The sequence below is a fragment of the Aethalodelphis obliquidens genome, unplaced genomic scaffold, assembly GCF_003676395.1.
Source record: "Aethalodelphis obliquidens isolate GAN/ISIS:26980383/991018 unplaced genomic scaffold, ASM367639v1 scaffold15, whole genome shotgun sequence".
Classification (NCBI taxonomy): Eukaryota; Metazoa; Chordata; class Mammalia; order Artiodactyla; family Delphinidae; genus Aethalodelphis; species Aethalodelphis obliquidens.
This window is the reverse complement of record NW_020837959.1, coordinates 32,055,757-32,074,349: the sequence shown is the minus strand read 5'-3', so window position 1 is coordinate 32,074,349 and position 18,593 is coordinate 32,055,757. Positions and strand designations below refer to the sequence as shown.

The 18,593-nt window shown below is 36.7% G+C and overlaps 1 protein-coding gene across 4 annotated transcripts in view; it reads left to right on the top strand.

Moving 5' to 3' along the window:
• Positions 1-16,440, top strand: part of PIBF1 (progesterone immunomodulatory binding factor 1) — a 213,458-nt gene extending 197,018 nt beyond the window's left edge. For 2 of the 4 annotated variants that reach the window (XM_027116085.1, XM_027116086.1), the window contains 3 exons: positions 4,296-4,469; positions 7,347-7,387; positions 16,159-16,440. In XM_027116085.1, the coding sequence (XP_026971886.1) occupies positions 4,296-4,469; positions 7,347-7,387; positions 16,159-16,201 (258 nt within the window). In that variant the 3' untranslated portion in view covers positions 16,202-16,440. Of the gene's footprint in view, positions 1-4,295; positions 4,470-7,346; positions 7,388-16,158 lie in introns of those variants that run through there. The other 2 variants (XM_027116087.1, XR_003434692.1) reach the window with 2 other exon arrangements.
• The last annotated feature ends 2,153 nt before the right edge of the window (positions 16,441-18,593 follow it).

Genomic DNA, 18,593 nt, shown 5'->3' with positions numbered 1-18,593 from the left:
TAAGCTAGATAATCTTAGGTAATATGGGAAAAGACATATACTAGTTCCATCAATGAGGGAAAAAAAGGCAAGAACTCTTAAGAAGAAGGGGGGGAAAAGTCTCTATGAGAAAGTCAGGGCCCAAGTAGGAATCTAAGTAAATGGCATGATTTTGAGCGATAGATGCAATGTAAGAAAAAGAATCCAGTTGAACTTGATACCTGAAACATTTTCCTTTGAACATCACAGGTTCCTTTTCTGTGGACCTAATCACACTCTCTGCTCTGCAGTGAACAGTATTTATAAATCATTAAACAGTAGTACAAATAACCCTGCTGACCAATCACAGAAGGACAGTTAGAGAACAGAGAAAAGCAGAACCAAAAGCTAGAGAAATGACATGTGAAAGTCAAGTCCAAACAATAAGAGCAGACTCTTAATAGGAGGTGGAGCCAGCAATCAGGAGGCAGACAAGAGAACGTGGCAAGGACCAAGCCAGATTTCAAGATGACTTAATCCTAACAAAGGATCCCATTTTGTAGTGACAAGTTTTTCTGGTTCTTGTATGTTATGTTGGTTTATTTTTGTTTGCTTTGTCAATATGCAAATTGGGATTTTGTGAATCACAAACATTTCATTGTAATAGTAACATCAACTAGGGAAGGACAATTTATGCCAAAAATGTAGGTAAAAGAAATATTAAAATATTTTCATGGTAAGGAAGATTCAGTATCATAAAAGCCAGTTCTAAGTTGTTGTTTTTTTAATTCAACATAAACCCACCCATATCCCTAAGAACATAGCCCAAAAAAACCCTCAATCATTAAACGTTAAAACGGTGTGACATGGGTGCGTGAATAGACAATTGGAATAGAATTTAAAAGTCCAGAAATAAATCATACACTTATGGAAATTCAGTATATGATAAAGATAACATCTCAAATCAGAGGAAAAAATTGTCTCTTTAGTACATGATGTTGTTATTACAGAATAGCCAAGGGGGGAAAAATGCTGAATCCACACCTTTCACCATAAGCCAGGATAAACTTCAAACAGATCAAAAATCTAAATGTTTGAAAGAGAAAAGAAAAAGAAACCATAAAGTAACTTGAGGAAAATGGAAGAAGGAAACATGGGAAGACCATAAAATTAAGGATTGCCATGTTCAGCTACATCACAACCAGAAAGTTCTGCACAGGAAAAAAACAAAAGAAAATAAAAAGCATAAACAAAGTCAAAAAAAGATTAAAAGGGAAGAAAAACTGCCGTTCATATTACAGATAAGAGCTAATGTTTCTAACATGTAAAGAGAGCCTTGAAATGTAAAAGAAAATGACCGGTCACCCAGTAGAAAACTGAGCCAAGGATATCAACAAAAAAGGAAATACCCTTAAACAACTGAAAAGCTGCCCACCCTTACAGCAGGAGAAATGCAAAATAGACATACCCAAACACTTATCAGACTGGCAAAAATCCAAAAAGGTAACACAGACATACATTTTATCAATTAGGAAACTGAAGCTCGTTCAATCAGAGTAGATTGATTAAGTTTACACAGTTAATAACAGAGTCAGGAATAGATGTGTCTTTGACTTCTAACCTCATACTAAAATATCTCCACTACCTATGCTTGGCTTTCTGTGTGCTCAGTCTGTGGTGGTATCGTGGATACTATTTGATGTTAAAGTGGAATTTTCTTTGTTCAAATTTACAATTGATATAAAAGAGATCATCTATATGACCAAACATAATAAAACTGAACAGAATTGTTCTGCATGTTATTTTGGTGTCCATTTTAGCTGTGTATTATCCTAATAGGAATTTTACAGAATTCTGTTGCTTTTTCAGTGTTCTTTACTTAGATTTCAAAAACCCATGCTAAACTAACATTGTATAATACTATCAGATGAACAAAAGTGGTACTGTGACAGCATGCTAAGTTGGGGTGATCCTAGTCTAAATAAAGCAAACCTGTGAATTTCCCTTCTGTCTCCTGACCAGCAGCAGGGGTGATCTGCTTCCTGTAACTGTTCCTATACGAGCAGCAGGTGAAGCCAGAGAACAAAACTGTGACCTCCTCTTGGGCACTCAGGAGCCAAAGCCCTCTGCCTGGTACCCCACCAACTCCTTCCTTTTCTTCCTTCTCAGCCTTGCTCTCCCTCCCTTCCCTTCTGCCAGGAGGTATGATCCCCTTGACCTTATTTATCTGTAATAGAGTGGTAGGTTGTGATAGAGGAAATTTTTGCCTATTATTTTATTTTCTCTTCATGCCAAGGCACAAAAGTTACGGCTAGTAAAAAGAGGTTCTTTCAGATAAAAAGTGTTTTTTTGATAGGCTGAGAGACCGTCATCTCCCCTCTCCCCTCTACCTATCGTGTGGTAAGTAAAGAAGGAGCTGAAATCTACCATAACACAAGACATGTTTAACATTAAATCAGTGGTATATACTTCACTAAAGGGAAGCATGTAAATGAAGTAACGATCTCAAAAGCAATGAGTCCTCAAAAGGGTCAAATAAAAGTGTATCAGATTGGCAGTTTCTGAAGGTAGACACATCCTCATGTGCATTGGCCAAGCCAGCCTCAGTCCTGCAGAAATGAGAAAGTGGATTCTGGCACCATTTCTTCCAGCTCCTCTCTCGGCCCTGAGGTTTATTAAGACTCTGTGGCTTAAACTCAACAGCTCTGTTTTAAAATACCCACTCAAGCTAGATGGTTCTAAATAGAACTAATGACAGCCAGAAAAAAAAAAAGGCCTGTAGGAACTTGCTCTGACACAGAGCTGATGTCTATAAACAGATTAGTAGAAGGGAGCAGAACATCTTTCTGTCGCCCTAACTTTTGTGTCTTGGCATGAAGATGCAATAAAATAATAGGAAAAAATTACCACCAACACAGCCTACCACTGTTGTACAGATAATAAGGTAAAGGAGAGTTCAGTCCGCCCTCTCTCCATATTCTTGTGTTTGATTGAATCAATTTAGTAATTAAGCATAAATATCCACTAGTTAGTGTTTGGTGCTAAAGGTTTGACTGTGGGGGAAAATAAAAGACAAAAAAGACTTGGAAGAGGGAATGAGTGGAAATTTTGATCCGGGTTCTTCAAGAAGTTCAGTGTAATGAATTCTTAGTTCAAACAACGACTGATAAAGCTAACTCAGGTTTTCATTTGTAAAAGAAGAGGGAATAATATGTTTTGTTTTGTTTTTACTGAAGTCTAGTTGATTTTCAATGTTTCAGGTGTAGAGCAAAGTGATTCAGTTTTTTATATATATGTATTCTTTTTCAGACTCTTTTCCCTTACAGTTTATTACAAGATACTGAAGACAGTTCCCTGTGGTATACAGTCGGTCCTTGTTGTTAATCTATTTTATATATAGTAGTCTGTATCTGTTAAGCCCAAATTCCCAATTTATCCCTCCCCGCCTCCTTTCCCTTTTGGTAACCTTAAGTTTGTTTTCCATGTCTGTGAGTCTGGGAATAACATGGTTAAAGAAATCCTGAAGCTATGTCAAACTTACTGTTTGAACTGCTGATTAATAGGCAAGAAAAAAATTTTTGGACTCTTTTTCACTTGCATCTTCATGTAAGACTTCAAAAGGAAATAGAATAGTTTAAGAGGCAGAAGAGAAGTTAAGTGTCTAAATAATGTGCTTATCAAGCATGTGTAGAGAAACTATGGGGGAAAGTAGCTATGCCAGTGGTTCCCAAATTTGTTAGAATCACCTGGGGATCTTTAAAAAATTTCAGAGCTGAGGCCACACCCCAGCCCAATTATCTCACAGTCTCTGGGGGTGGGACACAGGCATCAGTTGTTTTAGAAGCTCCACAGGTGATTACAATGTGCAGAAAAATTGGGGAACCACTAGGCTACAGAATAATACTTTTTTTAATTGAAGTATAGTTGACAATACCATGTTAGTTTCAAGTGTACAGCAAAGTGAATCATTTATACATATGTTTTTTCAGATTATTTTCCAAGATGATGAATATATTTCTTTATTCTGTTCAGTAAATCCTTGTTGCTTATCTCTTTTATGTATAATAGTATATGTCTGTTAAACCCATGCTCCTAATTTATCCCTACCCCCTTTCCCCTTTGGAATGATATATTTATCATTTAATGACTATGAGATTCATGTGCATAATTATTGAATATTAATATGTTGTTTTTTCACAACTTTCCTCATTTATATAATGTAGTAATTGCTTCAAATGTTTTTTCTACTTCAAGAATAAAAATAAATATTTTAACATCAACATTATGAGTCTGCTTGTTAAAATCATACTTCCATCTTCTATTTTCATACACAACAGGAATTGGCAGCAATGAAACAGATTATCATTAATATGCATAGTAAGCGTTCTGAGGACAACTTGCTTTTTACTAAAATGGAATCCAAAACTGTGACAGGAAATCAGAAATCAAAGACTTTGAATGTGCCTAGAGAACATGAAGACAATATATTTATACCCAAACCAACACTCTTTGTAAGTACAATAAAAATTAACTTAGAATGTTAGTGTCTCTTATTTTTACTAAATATATTTAACTTAAATTTCTTTCCTCTCATAGTGGTTTCAAACTAACTTTAAAAGGTCTGTATTTATCCTTTTTCTGAATGTATATGTTACCTATCTGAACAGTTGATAGTTGGGGTTTATATTTCTAGTTAACATATCAGACTTGCCTAGGAATTAGCATTACTCTAGCACTGTCCTCCTCCAGTCTCCAGGGACGACTTACAAATGAATCAGAAAGACAGCCTTGATTTGACTCGTTTACAGCACAGTCTCTCAGTTTTCAGTAGGATGTAGCTGACTGAGGTCATACCTCGTTTGAAAATTTTTCTCTTGTATATAAAAGAAAGTTTACTGTAGAAAAAAAAGAAAAATACAGATAAGCATAAAGACGTTTGTTTGTTTGTTGTTGTTTTGCCGTGCCTTGTGGCTTGCAGGATCTTAGTCCCAGCCCAGGGATTGCACCCTGGGCCCTCGGCAGTGAAAATGCCAACCAGATTGCCTGTTTTTGTCATTTTAAATTTGCATAAGAATAAAAGGGATGCAAAATATCACCCACCCCCTCTTATTTGTAAAATAATATATTTTGCTCTGAGTTTTCTTATAAAGTATAAAACCAATCGTATTAACATAAACTGAAAAACTGAAATGCATTATTAGGTAAAAATGTATGTGCCTGGAAATTAGTCGAAGAACAAGAAATTAGAAAAATTTGGATTAAAATAGAAAATAAATTAGGAAATATTGAAAATGATGTTTTAACAAGTAATAAGAATCCAAAGGCAACAGAATCGAAATAGGAGTAACCTCATTAAATAGTTCACTTTACTTCAACATGGTTTCCCCTCCATACCTTAATTTCTCAGAAGAAACATTTCTACCATCTGAACATAGAGACTCAAAACCAGAAAGATTTTCTGTACGATATTCTGATTCAGTGAGTCCCCAGAATCGTAATTTTTTTTTAACTCCCTAGATGATTATAATAATCAGTCAAGTATGGGAACTTCTGATCTAAGCTATTTCATTATACATTCAGAACATGCGACTCAAGATCACTGGGATGTGAGAGCTTGCTTGGTGATTACATAGTTCAACCTCCTTTTTTAAAAAAAATGACAGAGTTACAGTCTAAATGAAATAAGGGATAATTATCATAAGGATCCTCGTAGCAATACAGGCTGAGCTAACAGGGTGGAGAACACAGGAAATCGAGATTGACCAGCCTGGGTACAAGGCAGCTCTATGGATTTCCACAACTGAGTGCATAGGTCTTTTCCTCTAGTGGTACTTCAGCTTCCCTATGTTTCTCTCCTGGTGTCTGCTTACTCATGTTTTCCAGTTCCTCATCAACTTGCTCACAGCCCCTTGTCTTGAGATGTATTTCTATGCATCCTTTCCCTAATCTCCTCTCTTATAACCTAGTTCTTCCTGTATTTTCCAAAAGCAAGTTTAATTGGCCCAGCTTCTCCTTGTTGGCAGATACCCCTTGTGGCAAAACTAGTTAAGATTAGCCAGCCTACTGAATGGCTGCCCTTACCTGTGACCAGGGGGTCACAGGGTACCAAAGAAAGTTGCCTAGGGCTATTTATTCAGAAGGGCCATGGCTAGGCAGGTTTCCCTGAGAAAGTCGGCTAAGATTGCGACAGACAGTGTGATGTGTCTATTATTATATTATAATCTACAAGAAGAGAGCAGACTGAATACATAGATGCTAATGGAAAACGTAGGATTGGTGGAAAACCGCAAGATACAGCCACATACTTAAAGCCTATCACACTTCCCTGATCTGCTTTTCTGACCCTTCTCTGTTCCAAGCAATGAACTATTCCTTCTGACCCTGACCTCCTACATTTCTGACTTTAGCTTGGTAACCTGATTCTGATATTCTGAAATCCTGTCACCAGTACATAAGTAACAGATTTCTCCAGTATCTCGAGATAAGGTTCTGCAATGAAAAGAAAATGAAGAAGATTTGAAATATGAAGTATTAATTGGGTAGTTTTTATTTCCTTCTTTATGCTTACCTGTATTTTCTTTTTTTTTTCTATAATAAACTATCTTTTGTATACAAGAGAAAATTTTTCAAAAAAGGTATGATCTCAGCTACATCCTAATGAAAATTCAGATATCGTGCTGTAAACCAGTCAGATCAAGACTGTGTGCTAATACTGCAGAATTAGGAATGGGAACCGACTAGGTCACCTGGGGCATGTCATTTAAATGCCCTGAACTGGGTCTTATCTATAAAATTAGGAGGGAGATTACATGAAATGAGGGCTGGACTTCTTTTATACTAACATCCATGATTCTCTTAAGGCATCCTAATTTTTACGGTTATTATTTTCAGTATTTTCAATTTTCCATAATAGTGCTTTTCTTACATTTTTCTCTCATCTTGTCAATAAGGAATTTATGGTGCAAATATTTGAAAATAAGATCTAATCATTACATAATCTTATGGTTTTATAGCTAAAATGGAAACATTTCTAATTTACTTCCAGATCTTTTGGCTGATATTATCTGCTGTTGGTATTTTTCCCTGATATTCAATTCAATGATAGAGAGATGGATCGATGGATGTGTGTTTATATGTGCACTGAAAATATGAGGAAGACACACAAAGCCCCTGTTAAATGGGCAGTGGGGTGAACGTAGAGCTGTGTTATGTTACAGAGGAGGAAAGGGAGAAATAAAAGCTTGAGACATTTTTCTTTACATATTTGTATAATCATGTGAACGTTTTGCAGTGCTCATGTGATATTTACATAAGAAAACCCCAAAAGGTGTATTTTATAGAAAAGCTCTGACTGTTGAAATCACAGATGTGGGAGAATTGTTTTTCAGGCATTCGATGCACCAACAAAGACTAAATTGAACCACCGAATGTAAGTGCTTTGAGGATAGAAGCTGTGTTCCCATTGCCTTACATAGCACATGATCAAAGCAGGTACTCAATAAATATCTGGTAACACAGCATTAAAAAAAAACAACAACAGTTATTTGCCTCCCCAGTTTAGTTATCTTCTTAGCCATTAAAACTCTAAACTGTGTGGGGAACTTTAGTGTTGAACTAAATAAACTCCAGGGAGAGTGAAAGCAGCAACTTCCAAGACCATGGTCTTGGAAGGAAATACAAACTACTTTAAAGGAAATATAAACTGCTATGGAAATTCAAAGAAAGAAGAGAGAATGTGATGTTGATGGACTCCAGGAAAAGAAAGTATTTGAGGTTGACCTTGATTTGACAAGGACAATAAGGGTTAAAGAGTGAGAAATTCCAAGGGCAAAGAGTATAATATTCACAAAACATTTTCTAATTTGTGTTCCTTTTCATTATTCAAAACTAGGATGTTGGGACTTCCCTGGTGGTCCAGTGGTTAAGACTCCACGCTCCCAATGCAGGGGTCACGGGTTCAGTCCCTGGTCGGGGAACTAAAATCCCGCATGCCGCATGGCGCAGACAAAAAAAAAAAAAAAACTAGGATGTTTAATAATCTAGACTTCATTCCTCTCTTACTACATTCTTATGCCTGACTTCAGTCATTTCACCACTGAACACTTTTCCTTAGGAGAAAAGGAAAATACAGTGGATAGGATATACCTGGAGTAGTCAAATTCAAAGAGGCGGGAATTAGGATGGTGGTTACCAGGAACCAGGGGGAATGAGGAGTTATTGTCTAATGTGTGCAGATTTTCAGTTATACAAGATGAAAAGACTTCTGTGGATGGATGGTGGTGATGGTAGCATAGCAATGTGAACATACCCTATGCCACTGAACTGTACACTTAGAAATGGTTAAGATGGTAAATTTTATGTTATGTGTACTTTACCAAAAAAAATTTTAAATTTAAATTGATAGGTTATAAAAAGCAGTGTTTCTCATTATTCATAAAGAAAAGTTTATAACTTAATTAAAATGGAATTTAGCAGTTATTTGTAATATCCTTAATATAATGAATACAACTCATTGGATGTCTTAAGACACAGGGTGCCGCCCTGGGATAGCATTACCACAGAGCACGTCCTAACTCTGTGCCACCCCACATTTTTCACATTATAACACACATAGAAAAGTATAGCATTTGTATGGCACACCGGGTAAATGAACTTTGCTGGTAGATTGAAGGGGCTCCAGCCATGTCTAGGAGCTGAGGGAAGCAATTGCTCTTCATACCTCTAATGCTTTGTCACATTTATTTTGAAGCTCTGGTCTCACTTTCTCTTTTCTTCCTCTTTTTTTTTTTTTTTTTTTTTTTTTTTGAATATTTATTTATTTATTTGGCTGCATCGGGTCTTAGTTGCGACACGCGGGCTCTTCGTTGCAACGCCCGGGCTTCTCTCTAGTTGTGGCGCGCGGGCTCCAGAGCACGCAGGTTTAGTTGCCCCACGGCATGTGGAATCTTAGTTCCCCGACCAGGGATCAAACCCACATCCCCTACATTGGAAGGCAGATTCTTAACCACTGGGCCACCAAGGAAGTCCCTGTTCTCACTTTTTCATGTTGAATCTAGATTTATCTGACCAGAACATGCTCAGACCTCAAGATAGCTAGCTATGTACATTTACATTTTTAAAAATAATTTTTCAATTTCGAGTCTCAGGAATACTAATTGCAGCCTCTTCCCGGTGTAATATAGCTCTAAGCTAAATTAGAAATAAGGAATTTTTTTGTGAGTGTGGAAGTAGAGCCGTGAGGGCTGAATGATCTGGGGCAGTTTCTCTTTTTGTCACTTTGTTGGTAGGAAAGCTGGGTCAGCTCTCTTAGACACATTTTAGTTGGGCCCTGCCTCTGAGGAATCATAAATATTTATTTCCTCAATTCCTAGCTTATATCGTTTTTTTTAAAAAACAAGTAATTATATCTACTAGACATAGTATTTCTTTTCTTTAGAGAAGTGGCGCTGGTTGAACACTAATAGATTCTTAATTTCTAGCTCTTTTTCTAGATTCCAGGAATAATCCACCAGGCTTATTATGTCTGCATTTATCAGTCAGCATTCTTTCTCAATATGTTATAATCCCCAAGTTATAGATTAATGTTTTAGTTGCCTGCTTATGGATGACACAAAAGTACCCATCTTATCAGTTATTTATCTCCCAAATCACACTGGAACAGTAAATTACTTCTGGTTGCTTTACAGTTAATCCTGTCATTTGTTTTTATCACAGCCCTCTGAGCTCTTTCCTACATCTGGAATACAATTTACTTCAGGGCCTGTTAACACCACTAATTTGTGCTGTTTCTTTATACAATTACAAATATAATTAATCTAAACCAGCACATAAAAATTAAAGCAATGTTCCCAATATAAACGCTCACTTTTAAGTAATTTGTATGTCTAACATCACGTCATATGTGTGTGTGTGTGTGTGTGTGTGTGTGTGTGTGTGTGTGTGTGTGTATGAAAAATATATTATGAAAAGGGTTTCATACCATGGAACCTATGAAAGTCTTAAATTCAAAAACAAAAAAAAACAGAAGTGTGAAATAGTCAGAAAATAGGGCCCTCTTCAGTTAAAATATTAACTCTGTTAATAACTGCATAGACATGGGACTTCCTTGTTGGTCCAGTGGTTAAGACTCCACGCTCCCAATACAGTGGGCATGGGTTCGACCCCCTGGTCGGGGAGCTAAGATCCCACATGCCATACAGCGTGGCCAAAAAAAAACTAAATAGGCACAACAAAATTTGTTACCCAAAGCACCATCTTATGGGTAGAAAGGGTAAATAACTTTAAGATAGTAACATAAAAGAAACACTACTGTTTAAATAGGTAAAGAAGTGGAATTACCAAAATAAAAAGCAGTTAACTGTTAATCTGAATTTTTGTGCCCACTTTATTTAACAGTCATCTATCAGGAGATGGCAAATTTTTCCTTAAAGGGCAAGACAGTAAATATTCTAGGCTTTATGAGGCACATACCATCTTAATGCATATTCTGTTTGGTTTTACCTTTCTTTAAAAATGTTAAATCCATTCTTAGCAGGCAATCCATACAAAAACAGACCATGGATCATAGTTTGCCATTCTGTGCTCTATCTTAATGCTAGTTGCTCAGTACTAATCAGGAGTTGTAAAGGCTTAGAAACTTCCAGTGGCTGGAACTTCGGGCCGTCACTAATGGATAGTACCTTACTGACAAAATATCTAGAAATGAAGAACGTATGTCTCACGAGAATCAGAAATCAACTTTCCAGAATCATTATTATCTCCATGAAATTTGTTTGAATTTTGGTAGTGTTTAGACATAGATACTGATGTAGATGAGAAGTTGGCCTATTCTATCCTAATGTACTTGCAGGTAACCTGAGTTTCAGACCGTAATGTGACTGAGAACAGAACTTTACCAATAGAAAGATTGAACATATCTTGAGTTCATACAACAGAATATGCTATTTTCATATCTTATTGCTTATTTTCATTTCCACTCAATAGTTGCAGTGTTACTTAGAATCATAAATACTGCCCACTATGCTTATAAAGGGCAGTGTTACCTGATTAGTTGGAACCATATTATTACATTACTGTAGTGGCGTTTTCTTTCACATTACATAGGGACAACTCTTGAATATAGACTCTCATGAGGCTTTATGTCCAGATTTAAATTGAACTGAGAGGCATCTGTAATAGTAAACCCAAACAACATTCATTCATTCATTTAAAAAGTTTATTGGGGGGCTTCCCTGGTGGCACAGTGGTTGAGAGTCTGCCTGCCGATGCAGGGGATGCGGGTTTGTGCCCCCGTCTGGGAAGATCCCACATGCCGCGGAGCGGCTGGGCCCGTGAGCCATGGCCGCTGAGCCTGCGCGTCCGGAGCCTGTGCTCCGCAACGGGAGAGGCCACAGCAGTGAGAGGCCCGCGTAAGTTTATTGGGAGTTCCCTGGCAGTCCAGTGGTTAGGACTCGGCACTTTCACTGTGGTGTGCTAGGTTCAGTCCCTAGTTGGGGAACTAAGATCCTGCAAGCCGCATGGCATGACCACCAAAAAAACAAAAAAATGAAATGTTTATTGAGCACCTCCTTTGTGCCAAGCACTGTTAGAGGCAATAAAGGCATAAAACTTCCTGCCTCCACGAAACTTACATTCTTTTTTGGAGATTAGACTGTAAAGCAACAAACAAACCAAAAAATAAATTGTAGAGAAAGTGAAAAAATGACAAATGCTATGGAGAAAAAATAAAACAGGGCAGTCGATGGGTGAAGAATAGGGAGGGATGGCCTCTCTGCGAAGACAGCACTTAAATAAAGGCCCGAAAGAAGTAAAACCAAATGCTCAAGGTTTTTGAGCAGCTGAATTTTGCAAGATCTCATCATTATCTTAAAACTAAGGAAATTTTAAATGGCAGTATACCCAGGTAAAAATAGATTCCGATGGAAACTTGCTTTGCTATTAAATATGTAGGAAATGAGGTCCTACTACTCTCTTTGTTTTTTCTATTTTAGAATGTAAAATATCTAATAAAATATGTAACTTTCTTTAACAGCAAAGTCCAGGTAGCTCATGGAAACAATACACTTTTTCAGTATTGCTGCATTTTTTCAAAACATTTTTTTAAAAAGCTCTTGGTATTTTTGTTTGTTTTTTATTGTGATAAAAAACATATACAGTTTACCATTTTACCCATTTTTAAGTGTACAGTTTAGTAGTATTAAGTGTATTCATATTGTTGTGAGACAGGTCTTCAGAACTTTTTCATATTGCAAACTGGAACTCTGTATCCATCGAGCAATGCATCCCTTCTTCCCCACCCCCACCTCTGTAGCCCCTGGCAACCCACCACTCTACTTTGAATTGCTATGAAATTGACTGTTTTGTATACCTCATAGGTGGCATCATACCATATTTGTCTTTTTGTGACTGGCTTATTTCACTTAGCATAACATCCTCAAGGTTCTTCCACGCTATATCTCAAAGCATTTTGCAGTACCTCTTATGGAATTGTCTTTTGAGTCTGTGGCACATTCTTTTGAAGCTATTCATTTATTCAAGCCTTATTCCATGCTCAGGGCCCCTGCCCTAGAGTGCCTCAGAGTCTGATCATGGAAACCGTGTGTCATATAACATGTGTGATAAATACCAAATAGGAAGCAAGTAAAAAATACTGTGAGGGTCACGTTTGTATTTTCAGACCTGGACAGCAACAGTGAAAGATGAACTAGAGGAATGGAAAGAAAGAGCCAACAGACTTTGATATCAATTCAGACAGAAATTAAGAAGGTAGCAAAGGTGGCGGTGGAGGAGAAAGACGAGGCAGATGGAGGGATAAATTGGAGGGAGTGAGAAACACCTCTATAGGAGAAACAAGGAGGTAGAAACCAACAGGCGATAATGAACATTTTAGGCTTAGTAACTATGCAAAGTTATAAACACTCCTAGGTCTCAAGGGGCAAGGAGAGGAATTAGAGCCTTCGTAGGAAACTTTGGTCTTCCATAGAAGAATCTGCTACTACCAAACTATGGCCAGGCAAAGAAGGAGCTGAAGAATAGATATCCCAACTTCTTTCTCCTCTGACCCACAAGCCCACTTTGCAGCTCATTAACTGAACCTAATCAGAAACCATAAGCCACCACTGACAGCATCCTGAGGCACAGCAGGTCTGAGGGTACCCAGAATATCCATCACCGTTATTTTTTATTCTCCTCATATTATGTGTGAAGTAACTGGTCATCAACTTGCCCGAGTTTACAAATAAATGACTGGAGCCTGTTTTATTCCAGAGCCTGTACTTTAACCCATTATTCTGTACTGTGCTCCAGCTACAAAAAAAAAAAAAAAAAAAATCAACAACAAAAGAAGCATGTCATTGATCACCTACTGCATGCCAGACACTTTTCCTGTGTGCAGAAAATACAACATGAAACAAATGCTATAACTTACTTAAGGATTAGAGTCAGTGTCTAGGAATTACGTTCCACAGCTAGTTCAGTGACTTAAGTAGATTGTTCTGGCTCTCAGATAAAAGCCTGAAGATAAGCTTTTCAGGGCTAGTATGTGGCCCTTTGAAGTCATCAAGTACCTAGGTTTCTTCTGCCTTTCTCTTCAAACCATCCTTGGTGTGTGGTCTCTGTCCTCAGAATCACAATATAGCTGCTGTAGCCTAAGCCATCACATCTGCATTCCAAGCAGGAAGCAAGAGGAAATGGGGGGAAATACCATCTCCTATTCTAAAGGCATTTTTCTGTAAGTTCTACCCAACATCTTCTATTTGTATTCCATTGGTCAGAATTTAGTCACTCATCCACACCTAGCAGCAAGGGAGGCTGATAAATGTAGTTTTTCACTGGATGAGCCCATTACTCTCATAATGACATCAGAGTTCTGTTATTGAAAGGGGAAAAATAGATGTAATCTAGGCAACCACCAGGCTCTGTCATAGGGTCTTACTCATTTTTATAGCTGTACAACCTAACACAAAGACCTGGTACATAGTAGGTGTTCAATAAATTACTATAAAACTAATCTCAACTACAAGTAATTTAGTTCATGTAGTAGAGTGTCAAGAGATAGGGTTAGAGAAGTAGGCCTGGACCAGATCCTACAGGGCCCTATCTTCTAAGTTAAATGTAGCTTGGACATGACAATGATAGTGAAGTTCCCCCCAAATAACCTAGGAATAAGGAATATACATTAGACCTATGGGACAAGCTGTGAAACTAATTTTAAATGGCTATGACCAAAAAACTGAAAAGTCAATTTATGAAGTGGGAAAGCAGTTAATCCCCAGGACAGAGGTACACTCGACTGTGGCAAAGCTACTTCATTAATACATCTGAAGAAAGAAGTTACTGGGAGGAGGGGATGGAGGGCGGATGGTCTGCAATGGACCAGACACAGATTGAAGTAGTCAGGAAGGACGGTCTACCATTAAAATGCTTGTACTGTCCTTTATGAGTCTTAAGATTCCCTTTTAATATCAAAAGTTTTATTTACCTTCTACTATACATACATACATACATAGTAGTAAAAGAACTTTTAGTATCAGTTGATTGAGAAAATGCAGATATACAAATTCTGTGCCTTTTACTTGATCTGTAGAAGTTGCTTTCATATTTTTTTGTCCACGAGCCACAGTTAAGAAAACCAGTTTACCTTATGACCTAGTGAAGATCACAGTTTCTCAAAATGGAACTTACCCCTCCCCTGGCAGATCAGCTAGCATTCTGGTTTGTACTCTGGTTTCTTTTGGATTTGGTTAGGCCCTGTCACCTTTGAATTCTCTTGGAAGATAGCACCTGGCTTTTCCCTATGATTTCCTTATTTTACCCTGGAAGCTTCTTTCACCTTTAATACTAATAACTTTGGACTTTCTATTAAAGAAAAACTACTAAAGTGTTTTAATGCAGATTTGCATTTTAGAAAGATAAGCTTGGAGGGATTGTGGGTGATGAACATAATAGAAGAAAAAGCCAAATCAGAATTAGGAAATTCTTGCGGGAGTGAGGCCCAGAAATGATGAGGGCCCAAGGTAAGCCTTTTGGGGTCAAGATAGAAGCAGAATAAGGAGTTTAAAAGATATTTCTACAAATGTTAGGGACTGTTTAGAATGAACGTAGCAAGTGGGGGAAAAAAAGGAGAAATCTAAGATGAAGAGGAATCAATCATTTCTGGTTTAGATGACTGAACAAAATATGGTACCATTCACCAAGACAGAGAATATGGCGATTGGGGGAGTTCATTTTGACATACTGAATTTTACTTGCCTTTAGGCATCATGTAAAAGTATTTGTAGCTCAAGTTAGAGCTATGGTTATACAGATGGGGCTGGAGGAAGGAGGTGGAGGGTCTACTGGTGTATTTGGTGGTAATTGAAGCTGCCCAAGGGCATGGCTAAGGGCAAGAGGAGCTGACCATTGATGTCACTTCTAACATTTTGTGCATCAGCTATGGCATATGAAAAAGATAAAATTGTCATAACTTATCTTACTTATCTATATGCCAATGTATATATATTTAGGAATGTGGTTCTTCATAGTTTTAAGGAGATATAAGTGGGAAAGGAGTAATTGCATGTTTGATTTATTATATTATATAAAATAAGATGTTTTGATTGGCATCAGTATCTTATATAGGGAGTTCTAAGTGCTCTATCACAGACCACCTTCCCTGCTCTTTTGTTACTACTCTGTATAGCCAGGCTCTTTTACATTGAAATGATTGAGCAGTAAACCCAAGAAGTACTCTGGTAAATACTTAGCAATGCAGAATACCCAAAGCACAATGATTTGGATCTAGAAATTCTTTACTAAATACCTATTGAGTGAATGAGTATCTGTATGTAGATAGATAAGACAACTAAAAAGAAGCTGTGCCGTTGATTTTTTTATAATTTTATTTGAAAATAGAATCAATTCATAAAATATTCGCCTCTGTAGAATATATTAAATATCGGATTTAAGCCAGAAAACACAGCTGTGTATTTATTTTAATCGACATACCAGGTGGGAGATTATTTCTGACAAAAGACAAAATCTTTGCCCTTAAGTCTCTTTCTGAATTACAAAAAGCAATTATTTACTATAATTTTACATAAAAATCCCCAATGTATACAGGTACTTAGTTCTTTGAATTGTTTCTCTTCTCCTCCTTATAAGCATTTTACTTAATTTTCTTTTCTTCTTCTTCTTTTTTTTTTTTTTCCTTTTTTTTTACAGACCAAAAAAGAAGCACCTGAGTGGTCTAAGACACAAAAAATGAAGACGTAGTATTTTGGACAGATTTGCTCTATCAGTATTTACTCCTGAAGGTCTTTTTCTGATGAACAAAATTTATCTTAATCACGTACTTGACATTTTTTAAATAGCTAATTTAAAGTTTATTTTAACTGAATGTTAAATTAACAAATTATCATAATAATCAAACTACATAAAGTGCAAATATTTGGTTTTATCTATTTTGTTACAAAATAAATATTGTATACTCTACTATGATTTAAATATTGGAGCTTTCGTAATTCTTTAAGGCATTTTAAACATGTGGCTTATAAATATTTTGATTAGTTATATTGGTGAGTATTTTTCTAACTATATAAATTTTGAATTTAAATGTCATAACACAAATACCAAGACACCTTACAATTTTTAAATTAATAGTCATCTGTGAAGTCTACTAGAAGGCATTTTATATGCCCAATAATGGTGGTCAGATATCATGTAAGTGGATATGAATTGCTGATTCTTTCTTTGGGCTCTGTTTTTTCTTATATTTCATATTATTATTAACCAATACAATCTGGTACAAAGATTTCCATTGGTCAAGTAAAACTTTGGTGGAAACTGTCTTGTTACTTTGGTCAAAACAGATGCAGTATGGACCAAATATCTAGTCTGTAAGAAAAAATCAGTAGCATTTTCTCTTTTTCTTGGCATAAAATATGCTCCATTTGTCATTCAAGAGTTACAATTTAAAAGAAAGAAGAGGGGTGGAAGAGAAAGAAAAGAAAAAGAAAGAAGTATATTTTCATGTATCAGATTTTCTCAACCACTGTTGACATAGAGGCTGGACAATTTTTTATTCAGGACAGGAGTGGGGCAGTTCTTTGCCTTGTGGGATGTTTGTCAGCATCTCTGGCCTCTACCACTAGATGACAGTAGCACCCGCACCCCCAGCCCGAGTTGTGACAGTCAGAACCCTCTCTGTCCCTCAGGGTCGCACGTCACCCCCGCCTCCTAGTGAAGCACCACTGATGCGCAAATCACTGATTATCCTGGTAGATATGAAAAAAGAATCTATCTAATCACTGTGTTCTTTGAAAGTTTACAGTATCATAGGCTATTAGTTGAGTGTGAGAGAACAGAAAAAGCCTCTGATAATAATATGCACTTGTAAATCTACTGTTGGCCTAAAAATCCTAATCTCATCCTTCCCTTTTATTTCGTTTGGATACATCTAAAATACGACTTTCTGCAACAAAGATTTGTGAAAACGGCCTTTCTCAGGCACGCATCCTAAATCCAGATGCGCTTATAATTCATTAAAACTAAATTTGTAGCGTAATTTGTTTCTTTCCAAAATGCTAGAAGAGAATGTCTGTTTTATTTTCACCTCTAGTTATTAATCGAAAAGCATTTTATAGTTTAGTTCAGTCAACGCTGTTTGTTATATGTACATATTTTAATATAAAGGAATACTGATTGATTATCCAAGTTAAAGTTATGGTGTGGACAAAGGCACAGAAGCAGGAAAATTTGGAGCTAATTTTAAAAATAGAAAATGCAGTGATGAGGAAATTGAGGAAGTCTTCCTCCCTCCAAATCCCTATTTTTTTCCCCTCTTCCTTTCCTTTCCTTTCTAGATATGAATTACTCCTTTAAAAAAACGTAGTTCTTTCTATCGTATCCTACCATTAATAAAGCTCAGGATTAGACTGTGGTATGAAATCTTTTTAGATGACATTTGTGAATTTTCTAATTCAGGTGCCACTCCTTCCAGAAAGTTCTATCTGTTCTACCATAGTAATTTATGTACTCTGTACTCTATATCTCTAATTCTGCTTACCATATTTTATAATAATTGCTTACTTGTCCATTTCCTTGAAGGCAAGAACTATTTCTTAAGCTTTTTTTGGTCCTCAGTATTTAGCACTGTGCCTTGAATTTAAGCTCTAAATGTTTATTTGATGAATTTGGGCACAGATGAGATACAGTGATGTAACTTTTTTAATATATTAAAAATCAATGGGTTTTTTTTTGCTTTTTAGTATCACAGAATCTATTCTAGCTCATTTTTGTTTGGGGGGGGTTTTTTGAATTTTATTTTATACAGCAGGTTCTTATTAGTCATCCATTTTATACACATCAGTGTATACATGTCAATCCCAATCTCCCAATTCATCACAGCACCACCCCCCGCCGCTGCTTTCCCCCCTTGGTGTCCATACGTTTGTTCTCTACATCTGTGTCTCTATTTCTGCCCTGCAAAGTGGTTCATCTGTACCATTTTTCTAGGTTCCACATATATGCGTTAATATATGATATTTGTTTTTCTCTTTCTGACTTACTTCACTCTGTATGACAGTCTCTAGATCCATCCATGCCTCTACAAATGACCCAATTTCGTTCCTTTTTATGGCTGAGTAATATTCCATTGT